Genomic DNA, 23319 nt, shown 5'->3' with positions numbered 1-23319 from the left:
TGTTAGCATGTCATTACATACTGTAGTAATTTATTTTTATTTTTTTCGTTGGGGTCGCAGGTACAACAGTAAACAGACAGAAACAAAACAAGATAGTACTATATATAAATGTAACTGTTTGCCTTGAGATTGTTCGCGCTAGACCTTTTTCCAGACCTCTGCAGGCTTTTTAGCAAACTATAACCTGACCATCCTTTTTGAGGATAACTAGTGCTTTGCACCTTGCAAGCGTCTATAGTTTGGCTGGTGACGTATTCTGCAGATGGTAGTCTCTGACACATTCACATCTACCTCCTGGATAGTGTTCCTTATCTGTGGGTCAGTTGTTTTGAGGTTTTTCATAATTATAGTGAACAGCAAACTCCAAGCACAAATGCAAAGCCTAGAATCGATACTAGACATAGACCGCTTTTGTGGTATGCCTGCACAAATTATTTGACAGAACACACCTGACTAACCAGAAACACCTGTCAAATAGGAAAACTATGTATAAAAAGTGAAACCAATATATACAGAAAGACCCTCAAATAAACGCTGAGAATCTCTAATTTATCTGTAATTTAACCTCATAGTCATAGTTTGATTTCAAATCCAAACTATTGGAATATAGAGAGAAAAGAAAAAACAATGCTTCACTGTCCCATTACTTATGCAGGGCACTGTATATTAATAAATGCAATATTTCCCACTTGGTGCATTTCATAAAAGTAATTCTGCCTTCTTGATCTTCGCCAGTACCCAAGATAGACATTTTTAATTTCCTATTAATCATTATAATCACACCTTTAGTTTAATGTGGAGCTGAGGAAGAAGCAGCCACTTCATCCAGGCAGTTCTCTAACCTATGAACATCCCTTTGGAGTATGAGATTCTTGAAACATAGCAATATTAACATGATTTATTTTTTAAAATATTGAGACAACTAGAGCGTTTAATAGTGTGGCCGTTAATTTTTAAGGGAAAAATATTCTGTTATGGATGCAGTAATAGTACCTTTATTGGTAAAAAAAAAACATATCTAGTGAAGGAAAAAAAAGAAAAAGAGAACCCACAGAGACATCCCCTTCCCTGGTCGCCCCCACCCTCTCCCCAAAAGAACACCTTCCACAAACAAAAGCCCAAATGCCAGAATAGGAATTCCCACCCCAAACAGTTCTGCAGTTCCTGTTATCTTGCACTATCATTGTAGTCATTTCATAATGATAGAGTCCACCTTTTTGTGGTTGTTACAGAATTGGAATGAAGAAAGACCCCACCGAATAATAAGTGGAACGTAGAACTAGCAAATACATAAATGTAATGACGTTGAGAATTTAGCTCTTAAACATGAAGACAGTTCTCTCTAGATTGTCCTGAACCATAATGAATGTGTCTTTCCTCACAGGGGGTACTTCACCAGCACAATGGGAAGACATCACAGGCACTACTCCACTCACCTTTGTCAACGACTGTGTTTCCTTCACGACCAACGTATCTGCTAGGTAAGACTTGGTTCAGGGAAATAGTTGGGTTATTATATTCAGCTAAGAATAAAAAAATAACAAAAAACTGTTTTCAAAATGTATTTGACCCTGGTTCAGGTACTAATACTCTGGACATGCATCTATAGATACATATTGTCAATGCTTTATTTAGCTATGAGTTTGCACTTTTGGGACTTCTACAATGGTTCCATTGTACCAGGCTTTGAACATATGATATATATTTGACCCAGGTCTGTTAGTGCCCTCTCTGACATGGAGCTGTTCATGTACACTGTGTGTCAACTACTCTGTGTCAACTCTGCAGATTCTGGCTAGCGGACTGCCACCAGATCCCTGAGACAGTTGGCTTGGCCACTCAGCTCTACAGAGAGCTGATCTGTGTGCCCTACATGGCCAAGTTTGTGGTGTTTGCCAAAATGAATGACCTCATGGAGTCTCGTCTCCGGTGCTTCTGCATGACGGACGACAAGGTGGACAAAACCTTAGAGCAGCAGGAGAACTTCGAGGAGGTGGCCAGGAGCAAAGACATTGAGGTGGGTCTCAACCTCTTCTTCTCAAAATGTCAAAATACAGAGGCATTTACTCCTCTACAACAAGCAACTTAATGTAAAGTGTTAGACAATGTATTTTTGCTTTGTCCCCTGGCTGTAGGCTACAATGTTTCCAAATGTCAAAGATTCAGCATTAGGTCAAGAGCTACAACTGTATGCCTTCTTTCACATGATGAACAGAAACTGAAATGTTGCTACTACTACTACATAAGGTCTAGGGTTTTTTCCGAGCCATGTGACCTAACTGCCATGTGATCTAAAAAAGAAAAAAAGTATAATGAAAGTTTTGGTCAAAGGATGTTGTTTAAATTATTCTCCAACATGATATGTGTTTAATTAGATTGTCCATGCTGTACCATTGAACAAAGAGTTATCATTGGATTCTAACCGGTATGCTATTGTTTGCTCTCAGGTTTTGGAGGGGAAGCCCATCTACGTGGACTGCTATGGTAACTTAGCTCCTCTGACCAAAGCCGGACAGCTACTGGTTCTGAACTTCTACGCATTCAAAGAGAACAGGCTTCCATTCTGTGTGAAGGTAATGGAACTCTTTTGATGTCCTCCACTTACTCATGGCCTTAATAGGAATATAGGATGCATTAGAATGAGGCCTGTAGGCCATAACCTATTTTTCCGCTCATGCTAGCTAATCTGAATTGATTGTCTCAGTAGCTTCCTGAACACTGCTAAAACGACATTGTTGTCAATCCTATACCTGCTCCTGTGAACCTTTTAAGGCTGGATAGCCGTACCCCACCCATGGTGTATTAAATAATAAGCTAATTTGAACAATAACTGTTCAAAATAGCTTACACGAGCATAGTGACAGTGACACTAGCATCAAAAGTGTCCTGTTATCTTTTTATGCTACATCTTGTCATATTATGTGATGTGTGGTGACACTGAACATGAAGTTGCTTATATCCCTGGGAGTAACTAATTACTAATTAACATTGTAATTACTTTAGTAACTACATTGCACAGGTTATTACACTTCTTTGTAATTGCATAGTAATGGAGTTGACCTTACACAAGTAGAATAAGGAACAGTCCCTCTTGTTACTAGAGTATTGTTACTAAATGGCTGTTTAGCAACTTAATGTAAAGTGACAATGTATTTTTGCTTTGTCCCCTGGCTGTAGGCTACAATGTTTAAAATTTCAAAGATTCAGCATTAGGTCAAGAGCTACAACTGTATGCATTCTTTCACATGATGAACAGAAACTGAAATGTTGCTTTGGCGCTCTGTAGGTCAGGGACAATAGCCAGGAGCCATGTGGACGATTGACGTTCCTCAAAGATTCAAAGACTACAAAGGGTCTACCTCAGACCGCTGTGTGCAATCTAAATATCACACTACCTGCGCTCAAAAAGGTAAGCTGGTACTTCTACTATCATCCTTGTGTCACATATCATATCATCCTCATATTCAGGGGAGATAGAGCAGTATTTTCAGTGCAAAAGGGAAAATCTTGCCCAAGACTTGCCCGAGTGTGTCTTTTATCTGTTTCGAGCTCCTTTCTAGTCATTGTCGTTGGCTGTTTCCTACCAAATCAGACCTTTGATTTGGACTTCACGCTTTGGCTGAAGGTGCAAAGGCTTTGTGCTTCTAAACTGGCTTTCTGTAGTTTGTGGTTTGCGTTACTGTGCTTTTTTTTTGCTATAAGTGTTGGCTTTGTTTTGTTGTTTTCTCTCCTGGCTTTGCGGTGGCTTCTCTGAATGTGCTCTCAATCGCCCTTTTTACATCCTGATGTTTCTTTCCCCCCGCTGTCCATTATGTTATTCCCCTTGTTTCTGCAATGCATCTTGGGAACCCAAAGGAAATGGAGTCAGACCCAGATGAAGAGGTAATATACACACCCATCACGGCTATCTGCTGCTCTCTTGATCGCTATGTATTAATTGAAGGCACTGCCTCTGTGTGCCATCCATGGTGTACGCTGCCATCAGATTGCTGCCAAAATTACATGGCTTGCTTTTCTCAAGAACCTGAACTATTAGCCCTAAATACTGCATGATATTGGCATATAATGTAAACCATTTGTTTTATCCATCCATGTCCCTTGCTTTGTTACATTAATGAAAACACTGACAGCACTTTTAGGTTATATAGAATAAAGATATTTTAATCTTTAAGCACCAACCCTTGTTGAGTGTCTTATGACATGTAAGACCTAATTAATAGATCAATGTGTAATGTGAGGTTTCTGAATATTAAGAATTGGTTAAAGTAAATCTATTCAAGGTAGAGTGTCTTTACTGACATGATTGATACCAATAGTGTGTTTTTACATGAAAGTAGTGGTAGTAACTACTGTATTAAAAAGTACACTAGAAAGTAGTAACACTGTTGTAGTAACACTAGCCATACTACTAGCTATTTTAGTTATCAAAATCATTGAATGAGACAGAGAATATTCTTATCCCCGTGTAGTAAAATAACCATAAAGTAACCATGCACCTACTGCAAATTTGGAAGCTTGATTGGAGAACATTTATTTGGAAATGATTTGAGTAGTTGGGTATCCCAACTTCCAACAGGGGAAATTGATAGAAATTTGTTTTGTTGTTGCAGAGTGAAAAGCCAGAGCGACGTCATACCTTTGCATCTCTAGCCTTACGTAAGCGCTACAGCTATCTGGCCGAGCCTGCAACGAGTGAGTGTAACATATTACTAACTTGTACTTATTTTATGGGAAATTATAACATGCTTGGAGGTGATATGAATTGAATTAACATGTAACATACTGAGTGAACAATGTAGATGATAGAAATGACATATTTATGTGTGATATGCATATTCTCACCATACATAATACCGTACTTCCACATGCTTGTTTCTGACATGGTTTACTGCATGGTTTTATTGAGTATTTTTAGTTGCTGTGCTGTGCTTGCTCACTTTTCAGAATTTATTTTAGTGGTAAAATCTTGCAACATCCACCATTTTGCTTTGATTTACTAATATAATGGTATGCATTTGAACTGGAAGTCAAGTAAAATTGCTTCTCCTTTGAATTGCTTTTACTTTATTTTAGAACTCTTGCTCTTTTTGGCTTTGTAATCGTGCAGCGTTTTCTTTCTTTTGGAAATGCATGGAAGGTCACAATTTGACTTTCTTTCAGATGCTTCACAGTTTACACTTCAACTGTTGTCACCAAGGGTACCCAATCTTGCATGACATGCATAGATATTATGGACCTAAAACCTAGTTTTGGAGCCTGCATTTTGCCATAATATATCTTGCTTAAATACAGGAATATGGAGGCTTCTTAGCCTTTACCTCTGTTTTGTCGGAACACCCCCATTTTTGGGAATGTAAAATATTTTTTGTGGAATTTCAGACCAAACAGATAAAAGGCACTTTAAGCAAATTGAGATAGCCAGAGGCAGATGAATATAGCACATCTAAAGTCAAAAGAGAGAAGTATTCTGTTATTCTGGGTTCTGCATTTGTCTTTCCATTTTTATGTTTAGTTTGTTCATCATCGTTGTAAACATTGTGTTGCTGTATGTGCTTCGTTGAGCTTCTTTTCCATTTTGTTGTGTGTTGTGCGTTGACCATGGATCTCGTCATAGTGGATCATGTTATTTTGGCTCCATTCTTACCATCATACCCCATTTCAAAACCACATGAAAGTATTGTTCTTCCTCCATTGATAATAGAAGAGTCACTGACCAATTTTTTCCTTTGGTCTCTCCGTTTTTTCAACCATTTTCTGTTGAATTTCTGTTGGATTTAATTTGCTTTTTAAAGAAACAGTTGAGCGAAGTGCAACAAGAACACTGCCTGCTGGTTACGCTCACAAACCTGTCTTTTCAACAAGATCTTACCAGGCATGGTCGAGTGCTCCTATTACCATCCCTGGCCAAGCAAAGTGTGGACTGGGTTCCCTCCCCAGCTCTTCGCCCAATACGCCATCTTCATCTCCACTAAAGTCCATCTGGTCGATCTCCTCTGCTTCTCCAATCAAGACCACCTTTGCAGCCTCAATAGCATCTCCAGCCAAATCAGTTGGCGATTCTCCCATAGCTTCTCCCATCAGATCTTATAGAACTACCACTTCCCCCATAAAGACTGTAATGCAGCAAGCCCAATATCCAGTTCAGGTCACTGCCAGTGTTGGGTCCTCGTCGGTTAGACCTGGGACAGATCCTGTAGTAATTACAGGACTTTCCACCTCATTTTCTTCAAGGACTCCCCCAGTCCCCACTCCAGGATCTGTGCCAGATAGATCGTCCATTACGATGGCGACGCCTACTTCTCCAAAGTCCACTGTGAACATGTACAATTCTAGTTTACCCTTTAAATCTGTCTTGGGCTCTTCATCTCCCTCACCTGTAAGAACCATTGCTGGCCTGTCCACAATCAAAACCACTTCAGACTCAGCATCAAAGGGAAAGCCTTTTTCATCCCTGTCCTCACAATCCCAGTCAACAGTGGACTCCACTGAGGCATCTATGATGAATGGATCAGTGTCGCCAATTAATTACCCCTCTTCCTCCTCCTCCTCTTGTACATCATCCCGTCTACTCTCTGATCGGTCCAGCATTCTTCAGGAGAGGATACAGGCCCATGCTACAACAGTCAGTGTCAGTGCAGCCATAGATGAGGCTGAAAAGACATTTAACTCCTGCTCTGCATCAGGCTATGGAACGCTCAAGTCCATGTCCTCCTCACATAGGTCTAACACCACTAGCTCTGCTTATGGCTCTTTGAGGTCAGCAGCATCATCCGCCTCAACAATATCATCCAATACAATGACTGTACCAGTGTATTCTCTATTGAACGTTTTGCCTGAGTCCCAAGTGAAAAAACTCCATGAGAAGGGGCCAGCAGCGTTGAAAATGGCATTAGCAGACACTCGCACATCTACTCAGTCTTGCTCTTCCAGACCAAAGTCACAATTGAAGTCCCCACCCTACATCACTCCACCACTTTTCAATGCAGCTGCTGCCTCCTCACTGTCATCCAACCAGGATATACTGAGAGATGTGGCAGACATGAAAGAGGACCTGATTAGAATGACTGCCATCCTTCAGACTGACCCCAGAACAGCAGCTAAAACCGTCCAGACGTCTCAGAACCCAAAAGAGTCTAAGATAGAGGATGAGGAGCCTTTCACTATTGTTGAGAAAGTGAAGGAGGATCTTGTTAAAGTCAGTGAGATACTTCAAAAGGATGTGTTGACTGAAAACAAAGTCTCCGCTAAAGAGAGGCATTCAGAGGATGAATGGGAGGAATTTTCTAAAGATGAGATTGAGGAAGCCCAGCAAAATGCTGTAGAGTTTCACTCCTCTTTTGAAACAAATACCAGGCCCCAGTCTATGCCCAACGAAGACTTCAATTTAGCTAAGGTTATTGACTACTTGGCTAATGATATTGGTGCTAGTTCTGTTTCTAAAATGGCAGAGATGAAATCCAAATATGAGGGGGCAAAAAAGGAAGGGGAGGAAAAACAGAAACGTGTCCTTAAACCTGAGCATAAGCTCAAGATGCCTCCCCCAGGCATGCGTACCTCCGCCTCTGAGAAGGACTTATGCAAACTGGCAGAGTCGTATTATGGAACAGATGCCATATTGGAATCCCCAGAGGACTTTTCACATGAACAAGATAAGAGCCCTCTCTCAGACAGTGGTTTTGAGACTAGGAGTGAAAAGACTCCGTCTGCCCCTCAGAGTGCAGAGAGCACAGGGCCCAAACCTCTCTTTACAGAAGTTCCCATCCCCCCTTGCATAACCGAGACCAGAACTGAGGTCGTTCATGTCATCAGGAGCTACGAACATCCAGATGAAGCCTGTGAGCCCATCCTGGAAGAGGCAGCCTCAGCTGCATGCATCGAATCGGAGGCATCAGCCGGGTCCCTCAAAGACAAAGTGAAAGCCTTTCAGGTTAAAGTGTCTGACGACGACTCTGTTGTAAGCAAGAGCCTGCGTCTCAAAGAGGAGACCCATATTACCACCACAACCCGCATGGTCTACCACAAACCCCAGTTGAAAGAGGGTAGCGCTGATAGGATAGAGGAAACAATGTCAGTGAGAGACATAATGAAAGCTTTCCAGTCTGGAAGGGACCCCTCCAAGGAGCTAGCTGGGCTATTTGAGCACAAGGCTGGCCAGGACTCTGTCAAAGGGGATGAGTTAACTCCAAGGTTTCTTGATAAAGACACAAAATCAAAACCAAAAGTTGAAAGAATCATAGAGGTTCACATTGAAAAAGGTAATACAACTGAACCAACTGAGGTTATCATTAGAGAGACCAAAAAGCATCCAGACTTCTATCTCTTTAGGGGAGACTGTGGGATAAAAGAACTGCCAGATTATGAAGAGGCACAACAAGAAGAAGAGGAGCTTACTGCAGAAGAATCACTGCCCTCCTTCCTGGAAACCTCTAGAGTAAATACCCCGGTCTCCCATGAAGAGGACAGTCGTCCAAGTTCAGCACAGTTGATGGCCGATGACTCATATAAAGCTTTGAAACTACTCAGTCAGCACTCAGTTGAGTACCACGACGATGAGCTTTCTGAACTGAGGGGTGAATCATACAAGTTTGCAGAGAAAATGCTCCTCTCTGAGAACTTATCCCATTCTGATACAGAGGACTCAATGGCTGATCAAACACACCGCATGGCCTCAGAGATGCATGGAGCAGAGAGCAGTTACAGTGAGAATATGTCCAGCCCCAGAAAAGAATTCATTATGAAGTCATCAAAGGATGCATCTTCTAAGACAGGTACATTTTCTCATAAGGATGAGCTGTTTGACAAAGTGTCAGTGTTGCATTACTCCACAGAGCCAGGTAGCCCAAAGCATGCAGTGTGGATGCGTTTTACAGAGGACAAACTCGACAGGAACCGTGAAAAGCTCATATATGAGGACCGTGTGGATCAAACTGTCAAGGAAGCAGAGGAGAAATTAAGTGAGGTCTCTCAGTTTTTCCGTGACAAAACAGAGAAACTCAATGATGAGCTGCAGTCCCCTGAGAAAAAACCTAAAAAGCCAGACCCACGGTTAACCAGGTCTGGCCCTAGTTCCACATGCAGCAGCCCTGAGAAAACACAGCAGAAACCCAGAGCAGGTGGTCAGGAGTGGGATCAGGGAAAGCTAAGAGAGCCCTCTGTTGACAAACTATTTGGTAGGAGCACTATTGAGAAGAAGAGCTCTAGTTTACCCAACAGCCCTGAGAGATGTGTGCTCTCCCGCTTCAATGAGGATAAAACCGAACAGCAAACAAAGTCAAGTGAACCCCCCTCCCCCATCCAAGTAAAGAGCACATCCAGAGTGAGCTCAGTTCGGTTGAAATTTGAATCAGAGGTTCAGAATCAAGATAAAAGTGCTCAGTCAGCACAATCAAAACCACCTGTAAGAAAGCTGCAGGAGAGTAAGCTGCCAGTGTATCAGCGTTTCAGAGGGGGAAAGACCGCCAAAGGGTCTGATGACACAGAGGAAGGAGGTCCTCCAAAAAAGGCCCCAGAGCAAGTTAAGGGACCTGCCTCTGATAGCAGTACATCTGTTATAACATCATCTCCCCTAAAACAGTCTAACAAAAACATACCAGACATCACACCTCTAAAAACACTAAAACACTCAAAAGATGAAACCAATAACGACATGGCTATGGAGAAAAAGAAAGAGATTCCTGTAGCCCATGATGGAAACAGGAGCAGTAAGGAACAAATATCCCATACACCCATTCATGACACCTTAAAAGAGAAAAGTTTTGACGTTGAAAAAGCAGAAGTTTCAAAAAGTGAGTCCCCCTCCAAACAGGTGACTTTGAGTCCCACAACCAAAACAGTTGCCGATACTGCACAGGTGTCCAATGGTGACGTAACAAACAAGAATCTGAGAAAAAAGACAGAATCCCAAATCAGGGCAGTGTCTAGTCCCTTAGACAATGATCAATCAAAGAAATCTAAACAAGATTCATTAGAAAATATGTCTGAAAAGAGGACATCACTAATACCCACACTAGCTAAGAATAGGGTACAGTCCACCACAGACACAGATTTAACAAAAAAATCTCTAGAGATTTTAGACAATGCATTAAAAGATTCCAACTTTAATAATGTGTGTGACACTATTCCAAAAGAAACTCAAGAGAGATTATCCCCTGTCACCACCAAGGAGAATTTCAAAGGGATTAAAACATTACCTGTTTATGTTAGTGTTCAAGTGGGCAGACAAGGTGAGAGAGAGGCTAGAGGCACAGTTTACACAGTTAAACAGAAGTCCACCTCTGCTCTAAGCCCCATAAGCCCTGACGATGATACACTAGAGCAGGTGTCGTTCATAGACAGCTCAGGGAAAAGCCCCCTCACACCAGAGACACCCAGCTCTGAGGAGGTGAGTTATGACCTGACCTCCAGAACCCCAGACTCCTTCACAGGGTTCATGCCGAGCAACCCCAGCCCGATCCCCGAGGTGTCAGAAGAATCATCAGAGGATGAGCATGGCCAGGCATTCTCTTTCAAAGAATTCCCACCGGAGAGACCAGCTGACGTTCAGAATGGTAATCAGCAGGCAGGACAGAAAGGAGACAAAGGAGTCGCATACATAGAATTTCCCCCTCCACCACCATTGGACTCAGAACACTCAGACACTGAAAAGAAAGGTTCCTGCCCTTCATCAGAGGCAGAGACGGAGATGATGGAGGTGAACCTCCAGGAGGAGCATGATAAGCACCTCCTAGCTGAGCCCATTATTAGAATCCAGCCTCCCTCTCCAGTTCCCCCTGGTGCTACGGACAGTGACTCTAGTGAGGATGAATCGGTTTTCCAACCCATTCCTTTGAAGAATTACACATTTAAGATTGAAGAGGAGCAGGAGGAAAAGGGATCCAAATCCAAAAAACAGGACAAAAATGGGAATCAAAAAGAGTCCGGAGCCAATGGCAATGGTAAAGGAGATGATTATGAATATGAACAGAATGGAAATGATCAGTCTATAACGGACTGCTCCATTGCCACAACGGCAGAATTCTCTCATGACACTGATGCCACCGAGATAGATTCACTGGATGGGTATGACCTACAGGATGAGGATGACGGTCTATGTGAGCAGGACTCCAAACCATTTGGCCTGCCTGAGAGTAGGAGAGATGTCTGGGCTTCAGAGACCATGCTGAAGCCCTGCGATCGCTCATTCAGTCAGACTAGACTCGAGGTCATTGAAGAGGAAAAAACACCACTTGAGGAATGCCAAAAGGCAAAGGCAAAAAGCGACCCAATTGACATCACAGATGGGGTAAAGACTGGCTCTTTGGACAAAAAGCCCTCGGACAAAGAGGGATTTGCTGATACCTACTTTAGTTACAAGCTAGAGGAGGAGTTCAATTCTCCTTTTAAAACTGTTGCCACAAAAGGGTTGGACTTCGATCCATGGTCCAGCAAAGGAGGAGACGATGAAGTCGTTGACACCAGGACAAAAGACGATGAGCCCAAGCCTTTCGGGCTGGCCGTAGATGACAGGTCTCAAGCGACCTCTCCTGATTCGACCCCTGCCAGAACCCCGACTGACGATAGCACACCAACTAGCGAGCCTAACCCTTTCCCCTTCCATGAAGGGAAGATGTTTGAGATGACTCGCAGTGGTGCGATTGACATGAGCAAGCGGGATATTGTTGAAGAGAGACTGCAATTTTTTCAGATTGGTGAGCATAACTCTGATGGGAAGTCAGGGGGCATAAGGGTAGGGGTCAGAGGGCCAGGGGTAGTTACGTCAGCGCCACAGAGGACACAGACTACAGTAGAAGCCCCTACAGACACTAGAACAACCCCTGACATTACCATTCAGACCACCACTGTCAGTTTGAACAGATCATCTGGTGAAACACCTACAGTCTCAAACTCCAATGCTGACTCTAAATTTTCTACTTTTAAAATTGGCTTCAAGTCACCCTCTGATGTGAAAAACGATTCGCATGATTGTATATCTAAAACCTCAGCCACTTTGGAATCGAGTAGAGAAAGACATACTCTTCAAAGCACAGATTCTGCAGCACCTCAGCAGAACAAACATCCTCAAACTGGGAACAGCAATAACAACAATAATTTCCAATCCCCTAACATCCATGCTAATTTCACTCAGTCCGGCAGCATAGTGTTTAATTTGCTGTCATCTTCGGAGCCAACTCTTCAACAGGTCAGCAGAGTTGAGGCTGCTTTTAGCAAGTTGGAGGAGAAAATAAACAGTAGTGTCCAATGTGCAGCAATAAAAAGTACTGGACCCAAGGAGGTAAATGCAAAAACATGTAAATCCAGGTTACCAATTAGAGCACCTAATTCAAAATCATGCAGTGAAACTCCTCCCATGAGAAAGCGGAACCCTAAACATAGACCTGTAGTTAAACCTGTTATTAGGAAAAGATTGGAACCTAGATCTAGAATACCAGTGCTCCTGAAGAAAAGAGGTCCCTCCTTGTCAGGACAGACTCAGAAACAGAGTGTTACCAGATTGAAAGTGAATGAGAGAGGTAAAACACACCAAGCACCAGGTAAACTACCAAGTAAAGACAGATCCAGTGTAAGTTCTATTAGCAGTTCAGGGAGACAAAATACGTCTACGGTTTATAGGAACTCCGCTGATAAAAGCAAAACCGTTAGTAGCAAGACAGTAAAACTTGTTGAACCCCTTTCCAGTGAAGAGCAAAAGATGCAGGCAAAATTGACCGATGACGAAGACAGCACATCCAGGAACACCTCGTTGTCAGAAGCCTCACAGCTCTCCTATACTACTACCACTACCACTACATCAAGGTCTGCTAGAGACGTGAGAGCAGAGGTTGAGCAGGTCGGCAGTGAGAGTTGGAGCAGGAGGAGGAGGAGGAGTAGGCGGACTGGAGGGAAGGAAGGCGAAGGCAGTCAGGGTGCTGGTGGGCCCAACATGGCCCCCGCCACGGAGATCGAACCTAGTTTGTAAAATTTTACACTTTGTTGATCTTCTTTAGTGCATGTAGCCGTTGTGGTTGCCTGTGGCGTGACTTAACTGTAGCTGTGTCATTCTGTCATTGTTCATCTCTGTGTATCGTCTTGACCAGACATAGAAACTCTATCTTAAGTTACAGTAGTCAGTTGGTTGGTGCAGCATGCAAAAGTGACCAGGGCTGGATAGCTTGCTGTTAGTCCCTGGGCCTATGAGGAGCGCTGCTGAGTCTGTATCCGTATCAGTATCAGATATCTGTGTCTGTACAACCAGAAATAGTACAATTTACTCTTCCCCTCCCCCCGCCGCAGACACAAACACAGGTTACTGGCATGACATAGTTTCATTTCACACTCTTGAAATCACTTTTGGCCTTGAAACACCCCGAACCACATAGATTTAGAAAACATGTAAAACGTGATTGTTTTGTTTTTTGTATTTGTATGTTTGTTTTGTTTCTGGTGGACATTTCCTGTGAGAGGTTATTGCCTGGTAGCTTAGTGGGTGACATTTGCACAACTATAACCACAACCTAACCAACTACCAGTAATCAACAACAAATACTAGTCTGCAAGTATCTATGCTCCCTCTCCTGGCCATTTTATCCCCATGATTCTATGTTTTACTATCTGGCTTTTTATGTGGTATGAATTATAGGAATACTCTTCTCAAGTAGGCCTACTCCAAAATTTTCCCAAGATCTTACTATTCCCATGACTGAATGAAAAAGGAAAATTTGGCCAGAAAAGGGTTCAATCTTTATTTATCCTTAATACACTAATTGATGTTCTAAGATAATAATGTACTGCTTTCTGCCCCACCCCAGGCCCACAGAGTCCCTGTGACCGAACAGACCTGCGCATGGCCATAGTGGCTGACCATCTAGGCCTGAGCTGGACTGGTAAGAAAACAAGGCAATGTCTCCACCTGCTGGACATAACTAGAACAATTAACTGCTGCAGTAACATACTTGTACCAGCCCCACCTTACACCATTACATCACATAAACCACATACAGTAACCTACACATTGAAACTACTTACCTTAGTTAAAATGTGACGATACCTTAAAAATGCACAAGTTAAACTCTACAGCCTATTCTTATGTCACACTGTTTAGATGACTGGGCATGAGTGTTTGTTCTGTCTGGGTGTTTGTGAGATGATGATATGGGGAGTGCCATCTGCAGTGTGCCGAGCAGCCCTGCAGTGCAGCACGGTGTACGTACATGTGTTTGGAGGAAGGAGGAGACGACTAATCCATTTTTAATGTGTTGCAGAGCTGGCCAGAGAAATGGATTTCTCTGTCGATGAGATCAATCACATTCGGGTGGAGAACCCCAACTCACTGACTGCTCAGAGTTTCATGCTTTTAAAGAAATGGGTTAGCCGAGACGGTAAAAATGCCACAAGTAAGTGTGTCCATTTCCTCCTAGACGGGATCAGAAATCATGACGTGTTTTATGTGGTCATTACAGAAGCCCTACCACATGGCTGGCACAAAGCTGGCTCAGGGCAGTTTGCTTCTCATCTGAGAAAGCGTGATTGTATTCATTAAATTCAGCAGTGTGACAGGCTGTGTGTGACTGTGGGGACCACGCCTAATGCTGCTGCCCCACTCAAGTCTGCTCTCCTCCTCTGTCTGAACTCTTATTACCGGTCATGTACAGCAGCCTACTGGTCCGTCATACCTATAGTTTCAATACATTTCATTGTATTTCACATATTGTTGTGATCTCTAGCACACTGCATAATGTGCAATTCAGAAGAAGCTCAATGCTGAATCAATGGCAAAATATGATTTCAAAAACTGTTCCTGATAATGTTTTGATAGCATTGTGTATTAACAAATGTACTTCCCTCATCTTTCCCCAAATCTTTTTTTTTCCCCAATGTAGCGGATGCCTTAACCGCAGTGCTGACAAAGATCAATCGGATGGATATTGTGACATTGCTGGAAGGGCCAATATTTGACTATGGTAACATTTCAGGCACAAGGTGTTTTGCAGATGATAACGCAGTTTTCCTGGAGCAGGCTGATGGTAAAGTGTAGCCCCATCTAGCTGAACTCTGTCTCTCTCTTTTACTTCTTTCCTAGATCTTTGTACAAATACAGAACCATCAAGGTTTAGCGATTAGTAGTACTGTAGAGTCAATGTGATAATAATGACAGATTTCAATTTAATACGACCCCCCTGGTATCAAAACTGATACATTATCCAACCTACCATGTGAAGAACCAGTCAAGGGGCACTAGAAGTTTTACTATTGTATTGTGATTGTATTTATGTGTAGAGTTTATAAAGGCATGGTGCTTCTGCAACTTCTAGCCTCTCTCAAATCAAATCTCTAGCCTATCTGGTGAAATGTTGTCAATTTGACAGATTGGTTAAAGATTTGATTTGTGGTTATGTTTACATGTATGTTGTTACACAAATACAGTAATATTTAACTGTCAACATTTGTCACATACATAATGTCAATTCATCGAAGATGTGATTGTCAAACAGATGAAAACATAATTATGACAACCAATATGGCATGATTGCTGAGAGCAGTATGGCATATAGTTCTTCATGCACTAACATTCTCTGGTGCTGATAGCATGGCTGTGGCTTTAAATTAATGTGTGCTTGTTTTACGGCTGTAGGCCTGCTTAGCCTGTTACCTCTGGTTTCTCTGAGCCTTCCCAGCGTAGCGCTATATAGCTTCCTCTGCAAAACCAGACCACCTGCCAACCCGCTCTCCCTGCTAACCGGCAATAACCCTGCCCCGCTCTCGACACGCAGCCAAGCGAGACAGCTTTGCTCCTGCCATAGGCGTCTATGGCTGCGCCTTCTTCCTTTCCGCTAATAATGCTAGCTCTGACCACAGTAGTGCTTGAGATCTTCCTTCAAACTCCATAATTAACATACCATTTCATCTTCTCATTCAAGTATTGTCTTGTCTTTCTAACACTTGTTTTCTTTCTCCATCTATTGTGGACCTAACCTCAGTATCCTTGATAGTTCTTGATTTGCTTGCTAGCCCTGACCCACACATACATCTTGTACCACCCTCTCCTCCTCCTGTACTCCCTGTTGGCATACCCTGTAACTTCCGCCACTGAAATCTATATCTAGCCCCTTGTGGCTCACTGCTCTTCTCCTTTACTCACATATATTGATATAATTAACATCACAAATATGCTAGACATTTATTCGGAGTTAACTCTGAACTCATTATTAATCGGACCTGCAATGCATGACCATTAATCTATTTGCGGATGAGCCATTTGACTGGCTGCAAACTTACAGCTATTGGGAAATGCCTGTCTGTTTGAAAGTCCAAGCTAGCTGTGTCCCTACTGTGTTATCTGCAGATGTGCAGATGTGAGTAATATGTATACGACACTTTAAGATCTATAGTACATTTTGACGATTCTTACAACCTTTCCTCCTGCTCAGTCTTCTCCATTTCCTGTTTTCCAGTCATTTTGTGTGTTTGTGGTGCCATTGTCACTCCATCTCAGTCCCGCTACTTTATGTTATCTCATCCAGGTTACCACAACATCGAGTTGGAACTGCAGACCCCCACAGAGTTGACCTATGAGCCCCCCACCCCGCTTCGTAACGATGATTTCTTTGGCCAGGACCCTAGCCTAGACTCCCCCAGTAGAACCCCCATCAGACCCAGTGACCTGTCCCTGCCCCAGACCACTAACCCTGGGGGCCCTAACGCAGAGCCCCCCACGGTCATAGAGGAGGACACCTCCCTGGAGACCCGAGGCGGGGCTCAAGGCCAGGGAGACCCCTCTACAGAGGATGAAACTGGGGTTAGTCGGGAGTCTGTGGTCTCTTATGAGCCCCAGAGTGAGGTGGTGGTGAAGGATGAAATGTTCCTCCGGAGAGGGCAGGGTGGTGAGGACCAGGGGCTCTCTGAAGGAGAAGACCTATCCCCTGTCCCTGGCTCTGCCCCAGACAGTGGCTCCCGGGCTGGGGGAGAGGGCGGCGGTGAGTCTGGTTCTATGGAGGAAGAGGAGGAAATGACTCAAGAGAAGCTCCGGTCTCTCTTGGAGGACATTAAGCTGGAGGAATGCTCAGATGACGAGGAGATGACAGAGGAGAGGGTAAACGCCATTCTGTCCCAAGTGCAACAGGCCGAAAAAGACATGTCTTTAATTTCAGGTTGGCACAGCGAGACGTCGAGTGTGAACGTGGAGCCGCCCACCCCGGGGCGCAATCTGAGCACTGAAGGAATCGATGGACAGGAGACCAGGTGAGATCTGGTGCTATCGCCTCTCCTCCTGTCTCATCACGGTCACCAGCTGCCTTTAGGACAGTGGCAACGCTCTTGAGCCATGCTGATAGAAATGTCATGTATAGAGCTGAACTGACAGGATTCCCTGTTCTATATGACATGTCCCTACTACATACAATGTATCTATCTCAATGCTTTTTACCCTTTCACCACACTGAACACACCCCTAGTGTTTAAAGGAACAGTTCACCCAAATAGCAAAATGACATGTTTTGTTCCTTTCATCAAAGTAACTTCAAACAAGTCATATAGTCGCATAATCCTTGAGTTATCTTGAGATTATTTAGCCATGGAATTTAAAACAAGCTAATTCGTAGGACATTGATTTTGTTTTTGCTTTGAAAATGCTGAAGTAAGCGGTTTGTGTCAGCGGCTAGATAAACAGAACCAAAGCGTGATTGGCAGTCTGTCCTTGTCCATAGACTGCTTTCAAGATAAAGAAACAAACAAGTGATCTTGTAATTGGGTTGAACTACCCCTTTTAATGATCTTCTGATTCCCCCTCACAGCCCTGAGTTCTCCAGTGACTCTGTAGCCTCACCCGACAAGGAGGGGCAAGCAGGGAAACAAAATGGAGAACACGCCCAATTCCCTCTTGAGGCTCAGGGGTCATCCAACGGAGTGAAGGATCAGACCCAGGGAGAGGGTCAAGGGGGGGCGGAGAAGGCATCGCAGGGCTCTATGGAGGGAGAGCAGGAGGAGAGCCAGGCAGCTCCGGCGGACAGCAGCACAGCAGGACCAAGCAGCACCAGGGAAGAGGCCACGCCTGCGTCCCAGCACAAAGTCCAGGTGAAGTACCACTCACTCACCCACAAGGCTCATACGCACAATATATCGAAATCAGACCTAGCAGACAAGGCAAGAAATGTACAGTGTTTAACACTGACGCCTCACAGGGTGAAAATGAATACCTTGAAGTTAAGATTCCATGATAATAAAGGTTGATATGAACCACGAGGTAGGTGCAATACAGCACAGTTGGTGAGAGCTGTGACACCTTTTTGTGCAATATGCCGAAATCTAAGCTCATTTGATGATGATGTGTGCTGAAATGACTTGATTAGGAGGGTCACAGAGATAACGAGTCAAGCTCTGATGAGGAGACAACAGTGACCACAAAGGTGTACCGGAGACGTGTGATCTTGAAGGTACCTGCTCACCGCCGGTACTGAGTTGGTGTTGCTGTGCAGTCGCAGTGTGTAGCGTGTGCTGTCAGTCAGTGTGTGTGTGTGTGTGTGTGTGTGTGTGCGTGCATGCGTGCGTGCCTGCGTGCGTGCGAGAGAGAGAGACTTGGGCATGAAGTGATCCCACTGCTCTTCTTAGGCCACTCAACCCTGCTGCCTTTCTGCTTGTATTAACTAGACTATATCACTGGCTGTAGCAATGTTTCTAGAATGGTTTGCTCAACAGCAACTCTAATAAATACAGTAAGTGTGTTTGGTGATCAGTGATGAATGGCATTTCCACCCACCCACCAGCTCTGAGTTTGAGAAATGCTTTTTAGATCCACTTTCTTGCCCTTCTTCATTTCAACCATACAGTAATATATGTCACATACATACAGTATGTCAGCAATAAAATAAAGATGTATCTTAAGGCCTACTTTAAAAGCCCCAACAGTCTGAACAGCCCTTAGATTTTCAGGAAGAGAGTTCCAAAGGCGTGGTGCATGGGAGGAAAGGGCACAGTCCCCCATTGTGGGGAGCCTGGTTCTGGATGCATGAAGCAGTTTGGTGTAGTTTAGTTTGGTTTAGTTTTGATCGTAGCGTACGTGGCAGGTCTGATTCCATTTAGGGCTTTGTAGACCTGGAGGAGAATTTTAAAATCTATTTGTTGAGGGACAGGTAGCCTGTTTGGAGGTCAGCAAGGATGGGGGTGATGTGGGCAGACTTTTGGTTTTTTTGCTAATAGTAAGGATTCACAACAATATTTGTTGTCTTTAAGGCAATCCATTTAATCAAATTAAGCTAATATGAAACACCTTGATGGCATAAAAACTCAGGCTTCAAATATTGCTTGCTTGTGATCTCATTGTGTTGTGTTGTGCACATGTTTGGCTTGTGTTTATTTAGTGTTTTGTGACCATCACCACCTGTGGTCTTACCTGGATCTGCATTATCGATAACAGTTGATATATTAACTGTTATACAGTATGTGTGTTGATTTGATGCTTAAAAGGCAGTGTTTGAGGCAAATGGAGATTTATTTTGTTTTGAGAGCGTTTCCTTTAATTCCATTAATTAACCATGGTCCGTCCTCAGGGAGAGCAGGCCAAAAACATTCCTGGGGAGTCTGTGACAGAGGAGCAGTTCACAGACACGGATGGCAGTGTCGTCACCAGAAAAGTAACCCACACGCTCTTCACACTTCCTCTTCATATCTCATCTGTTCCTCCCCCTTGCGCTTCCTAACATGACTCTTTACCCCCTCCCCACCGAAACCCTTCCACAGGTCATCAGGAAAGTAGTGCGTCGCGTGGCAGCGTCAGAGGAGGGGAAAGGAGGAACAGGAGGAGATGGAGGAGGAGATGGAGGAGGAGGGAAGGGCAGGAAAAGAAACAAACGCTCCAAAAAGGCCCCTAGGGCTGAGCAGCAGGCTGAGGAGGAGCACTCCAAGGGCTACGAAGCCCAGAAAGAAAAGGCAGAGGTTGGGACACAGACAGACAGACAATAGGCTGGTTTGCAGTGTGGAGTAGTGCGGTGGCATGCTGTCAGAGAGCTCTAATCTGAACCTGAGTTTTGCTGTGGTTGAACTATCACTGTCGGTGTGTGCTTGCTGGACAGTGAACCTAGAGTAGAAATAACATGCTTGTGGGGGGGGGGGAATAAAGACTTTAACTTTTTCTTTCCAGCGTGTCTCTTGGGACTACAAGCTTCCCGGTTGGCTTCAGTGTGTGTGTGTGTGTTTGTGTGTGTGTGTGTTTGTGTGTGTGTTTGTCTAACTTCTCTTTCTGTGTACTGTATTACAGCCCGGAGAAGGTACTAAGGGGAAGGTAAAGGAAGGGAAACAAGGCAAGAAAAAGGGTCAATCGTAACAGTCGTGTACTCAGCCTGGTACGTACATTACACACTCAGTGTTGTAAGGGTATGTATTAACAATCCAAAAGCCTGTTTGAATCCTGTTTTCCCTAGCAAGTGGCTGAGTGTAGTTACAATGGAGTCTAGAGACCACAATGGCAATCTGCTTTGGGAGACTTTTGTATACCCAGTGATATACACCCATACAGTCAACATGCTCATGCCACAGTCTGGAAAAACAGATGAAAGATTTGCTATTCTTGTATTTGTAGGTTATGTTAGCATAGCTGGTTGATTATAGCAGTTGGTTATATAGCCGAGAGAGCCATTAACAAAACAAATTGTGCACAATAGTGTATCAAAATATTAAATATAAAAAATGCTGACCTCGTTCTTACTGTTTCTTTCAGGTTTGTTGACGTTTCGTAATTAATATCCTGGGAGGGAGATGACTGGAAGCAGGAGATCAGCCACTAAGAAGGCGTGTCTGCAGGAGATCAGCCTATAAGAAGGCCTGTCTGCAGGAGATCAGCCTATCAGAAGGCGTGTCTGCAGCTTTCACATTAACGCATGGTTTTCAGCAAGACAAACTTTCTTTGATTTCGCATGAGCATGACAAACTCACTTTTCTGTCAACGACCTGGGGGGAGAAGTCCACCTGCCCCGCGACCTGCCACGGTGACAGGAGAACACAGGAGTGGTACTTCCTCATCATTGTCCAATGAGAGGAGAGTCTACAACAGCAGCCCACCCCCCAGGCTTCTCTGTGACCAAAGATGGCATAAAAAAGGAAATTTGATTGACAGAAGCAGAGGAACACTTTGTGAGTCACCTTCTACACTCGCCTTATCTATTGTTTTCCTCCTGGACCCACACTATTGGGATGTATAATGTGGTTCTGTTTTTTTAATGAGAAATTGGTGATTTTGTTGTATATAAATGACACTGTACAAATTCTAAAGTAAGTAGCTCACAGATTATGTTTATGCACTGGTAGGACGGCTTTGCTAAGTGTGTTGAAATTAAATGCCAATATTGATTCCACTGTTTTGGGAACGCCTGGGTGTAACTTCACATATTCATGTTTAATTATTATTAGCAGGAAATGTTTGTAAATGAAAACACTGCTTGATTTCAACCAAGGACAATAATTTCTGTAAAACCTACTGCGGCTCTCAAAAATCTGTTATGTGAAAATATTTCCTCAGAGTACTAATATTTTGACGCATGTGATTCACCTTCTTTATAGTTTTTTTTTCTTCTAATTTGCAAACACTGTATTATGAATACACAAGGGGGGGGTGTTACTTCTATCTGTGTACACTCATAACCCTTCCACTTGTCACTATTACTGTTTTTGTTTTGAAAGAAAAATACATAATCACTTGAGTGACAGAATAGAGATGCTTCAATTGTAATGCTTTTATGAAGATACTCTGTGCCAGATGCAGTTGAATTACGCCTCTACAATTATAAGCTTGGAAAATGTGAGAGCAACTACCCGAATGTAGAATGTGGAGTGACCCATTGTCAATTTTCAACTATCATGTGTATTGGCTATGAGATGTCAAAGTCTTTCTGTATGCCAATAATTTGTAATCATTCTAGCAGTGTAATGTTAGGTTTTAAGGCTGCTGTGGTTTTAAAGGGCATTTTTATTTGGGGTTTGGTGAAATATTTCCTTATGTTGAATCTTCATATGAGATCACCTAAAAGCATTCATTGATGATAGATCTGGTTACATATGTATGAAAAACCAACATACACTGGATGATCCAATTATTTAAGCATAAAATAAAGTGTGTTTAAAACTGATAATGAGTGGATCTGTGTTTGTCACCTATCATATATACATCATGTATAGAAGACTGCAACATGTTCCACATAATTAGCTAGAGGCTAGTTTAAACTAGTTTAACAATAATAGGCCTGTTCTTCCAGCCCAGCGAGAAGGTATGCCTGAATTGATATGCAGTTGTCTCACCCACTGTTTTATTGAGGGCATGAATCCAAAAGTAAATGTATGCTACGCAAGAAAAGTTATGTTTCTGACTGGCAGTGCAAACCTAGCTACAGGATTTGATTGTACAGGGCCCAAAGTGTTCCCTCACTTCATATGTTAGTTAAATGGAGAAATGGCTCCATCTGCTGGACTTGGGCATCCTATCCTCAATAAGGGAGCCAAACCTGTCTTCTTTCATTGAGTCTTGAATAATAGGTTATACATGCCTTACGAGCTCATCAGATCATAAACCAATTTATGTATTTGTTTTTGTTGTCATTTAGTATTTCTTCACAAACAATGTGATTGTCATTCATTGCATAAATATCTTGAATCTATACATTTTGAGTGGTTACGTTTCCCCCAGCCACATACTCGTTTTACCAAACAAAACAGCGGGGTCTGGTTGTTGAAATTATAGATTGCGCCATTTAAATTAAATTGGGCAAACTTGTATTATGTTTTGGATAACGGTAACTAAATACATGCTATTGCTTATATGTTTCATGGTGTATGGCATTAAGTTATATTACAGTTGGCAGGTGTTTATTACGAGCATACCGACATCGCAGCGGAGTACACCTCAATGCCGCTACAGCGGACACACGGTGTGAAGTGCTGCCGAAAGCCACCACAAGGTGGTGACAAAAGCTGTGAAGCATGTTTGAAAACAGAATGGTTTTCCTTATGAGCTTGCCTTATCAGATGGATTGACAAAATCAAGTTTATTATAGCAGCTCATGAATTGCAGAGATGAGGAGTGGAAATGGGTGAAATATCTGGTTATTTTATCGAGGACCAAGCAATGGAACCAACTCTGACAGTATTGTCATCACGCATTCTCTCACAGCGCAGTGAAACAGGGGGAAATGTTTTACCGCAGTCTGACACGAATAAGCGCGAGTCGGCTTTAATAATGTCACTTATGATTACAGAATGAAGTTAGGAATATTCATGGCGACAGGAGTAAGGATGTTGGATTTCAGTGGGATTGAAATCCAACATCACACACACACACACACACACACACACACACACACACAC

The 23319-nt window shown here is 43.1% G+C and overlaps 2 protein-coding genes across 2 annotated transcripts in view; both read left to right on the top strand.

Moving 5' to 3' along the window:
* Positions 1-22091, top strand: part of LOC310817497 (ankyrin-1-like) — a gene marked incomplete at its 5' end in the record, with an annotated part of 93255 nt that extends 71164 nt beyond the window's left edge. The window contains 15 exons of the mRNA XM_083688121.1: positions 1385-1481; positions 1789-2017; positions 2448-2573; positions 3287-3409; positions 4611-4692; positions 13785-13859; positions 14238-14369; positions 14856-14999; positions 16497-17214; positions 17766-18045; positions 18321-18404; positions 19518-19601; positions 19708-19902; positions 20225-20309; positions 20684-22091. Of these exons, the coding sequence (XP_083544247.1) occupies positions 1385-1481; positions 1789-2017; positions 2448-2573; positions 3287-3409; positions 4611-4692; positions 13785-13859; positions 14238-14369; positions 14856-14999; positions 16497-17214; positions 17766-18045; positions 18321-18404; positions 19518-19601; positions 19708-19902; positions 20225-20290 (2435 nt within the window). The 3' untranslated portion in view covers positions 20291-20309; positions 20684-22091. The remainder of the gene's footprint in view (positions 1-1384; positions 1482-1788; positions 2018-2447; positions 2574-3286; positions 3410-4610; positions 4693-13784; positions 13860-14237; positions 14370-14855; positions 15000-16496; positions 17215-17765; positions 18046-18320; positions 18405-19517; positions 19602-19707; positions 19903-20224; positions 20310-20683) is intronic.
* LOC310817108 (ankyrin-3-like) lies at positions 7040-13079 on the top strand (the record flags this gene model as incomplete). The annotated part of the gene is made up of 3 exons (XM_083687542.1): positions 7040-9539; positions 10128-11725; positions 13074-13079. 3 exons carry the CDS (start codon positions 7040-7042, stop codon positions 13077-13079), a joined length of 4104 nt encoding a protein of 1367 aa, XP_083543668.1.
* Positions 22092-23319: the final 1228 nt, after the last annotated feature.

The sequence above is a fragment of the Argentina silus genome, assembly GCF_951799395.1.
Source record: "Argentina silus genome assembly, chromosome: 16".
Classification (NCBI taxonomy): Eukaryota; Metazoa; Chordata; class Actinopteri; order Argentiniformes; family Argentinidae; genus Argentina; species Argentina silus.
The sequence above is the reverse complement of the archived record's forward strand: the minus strand, read 5'-3'. Positions and strand labels throughout refer to the sequence as shown.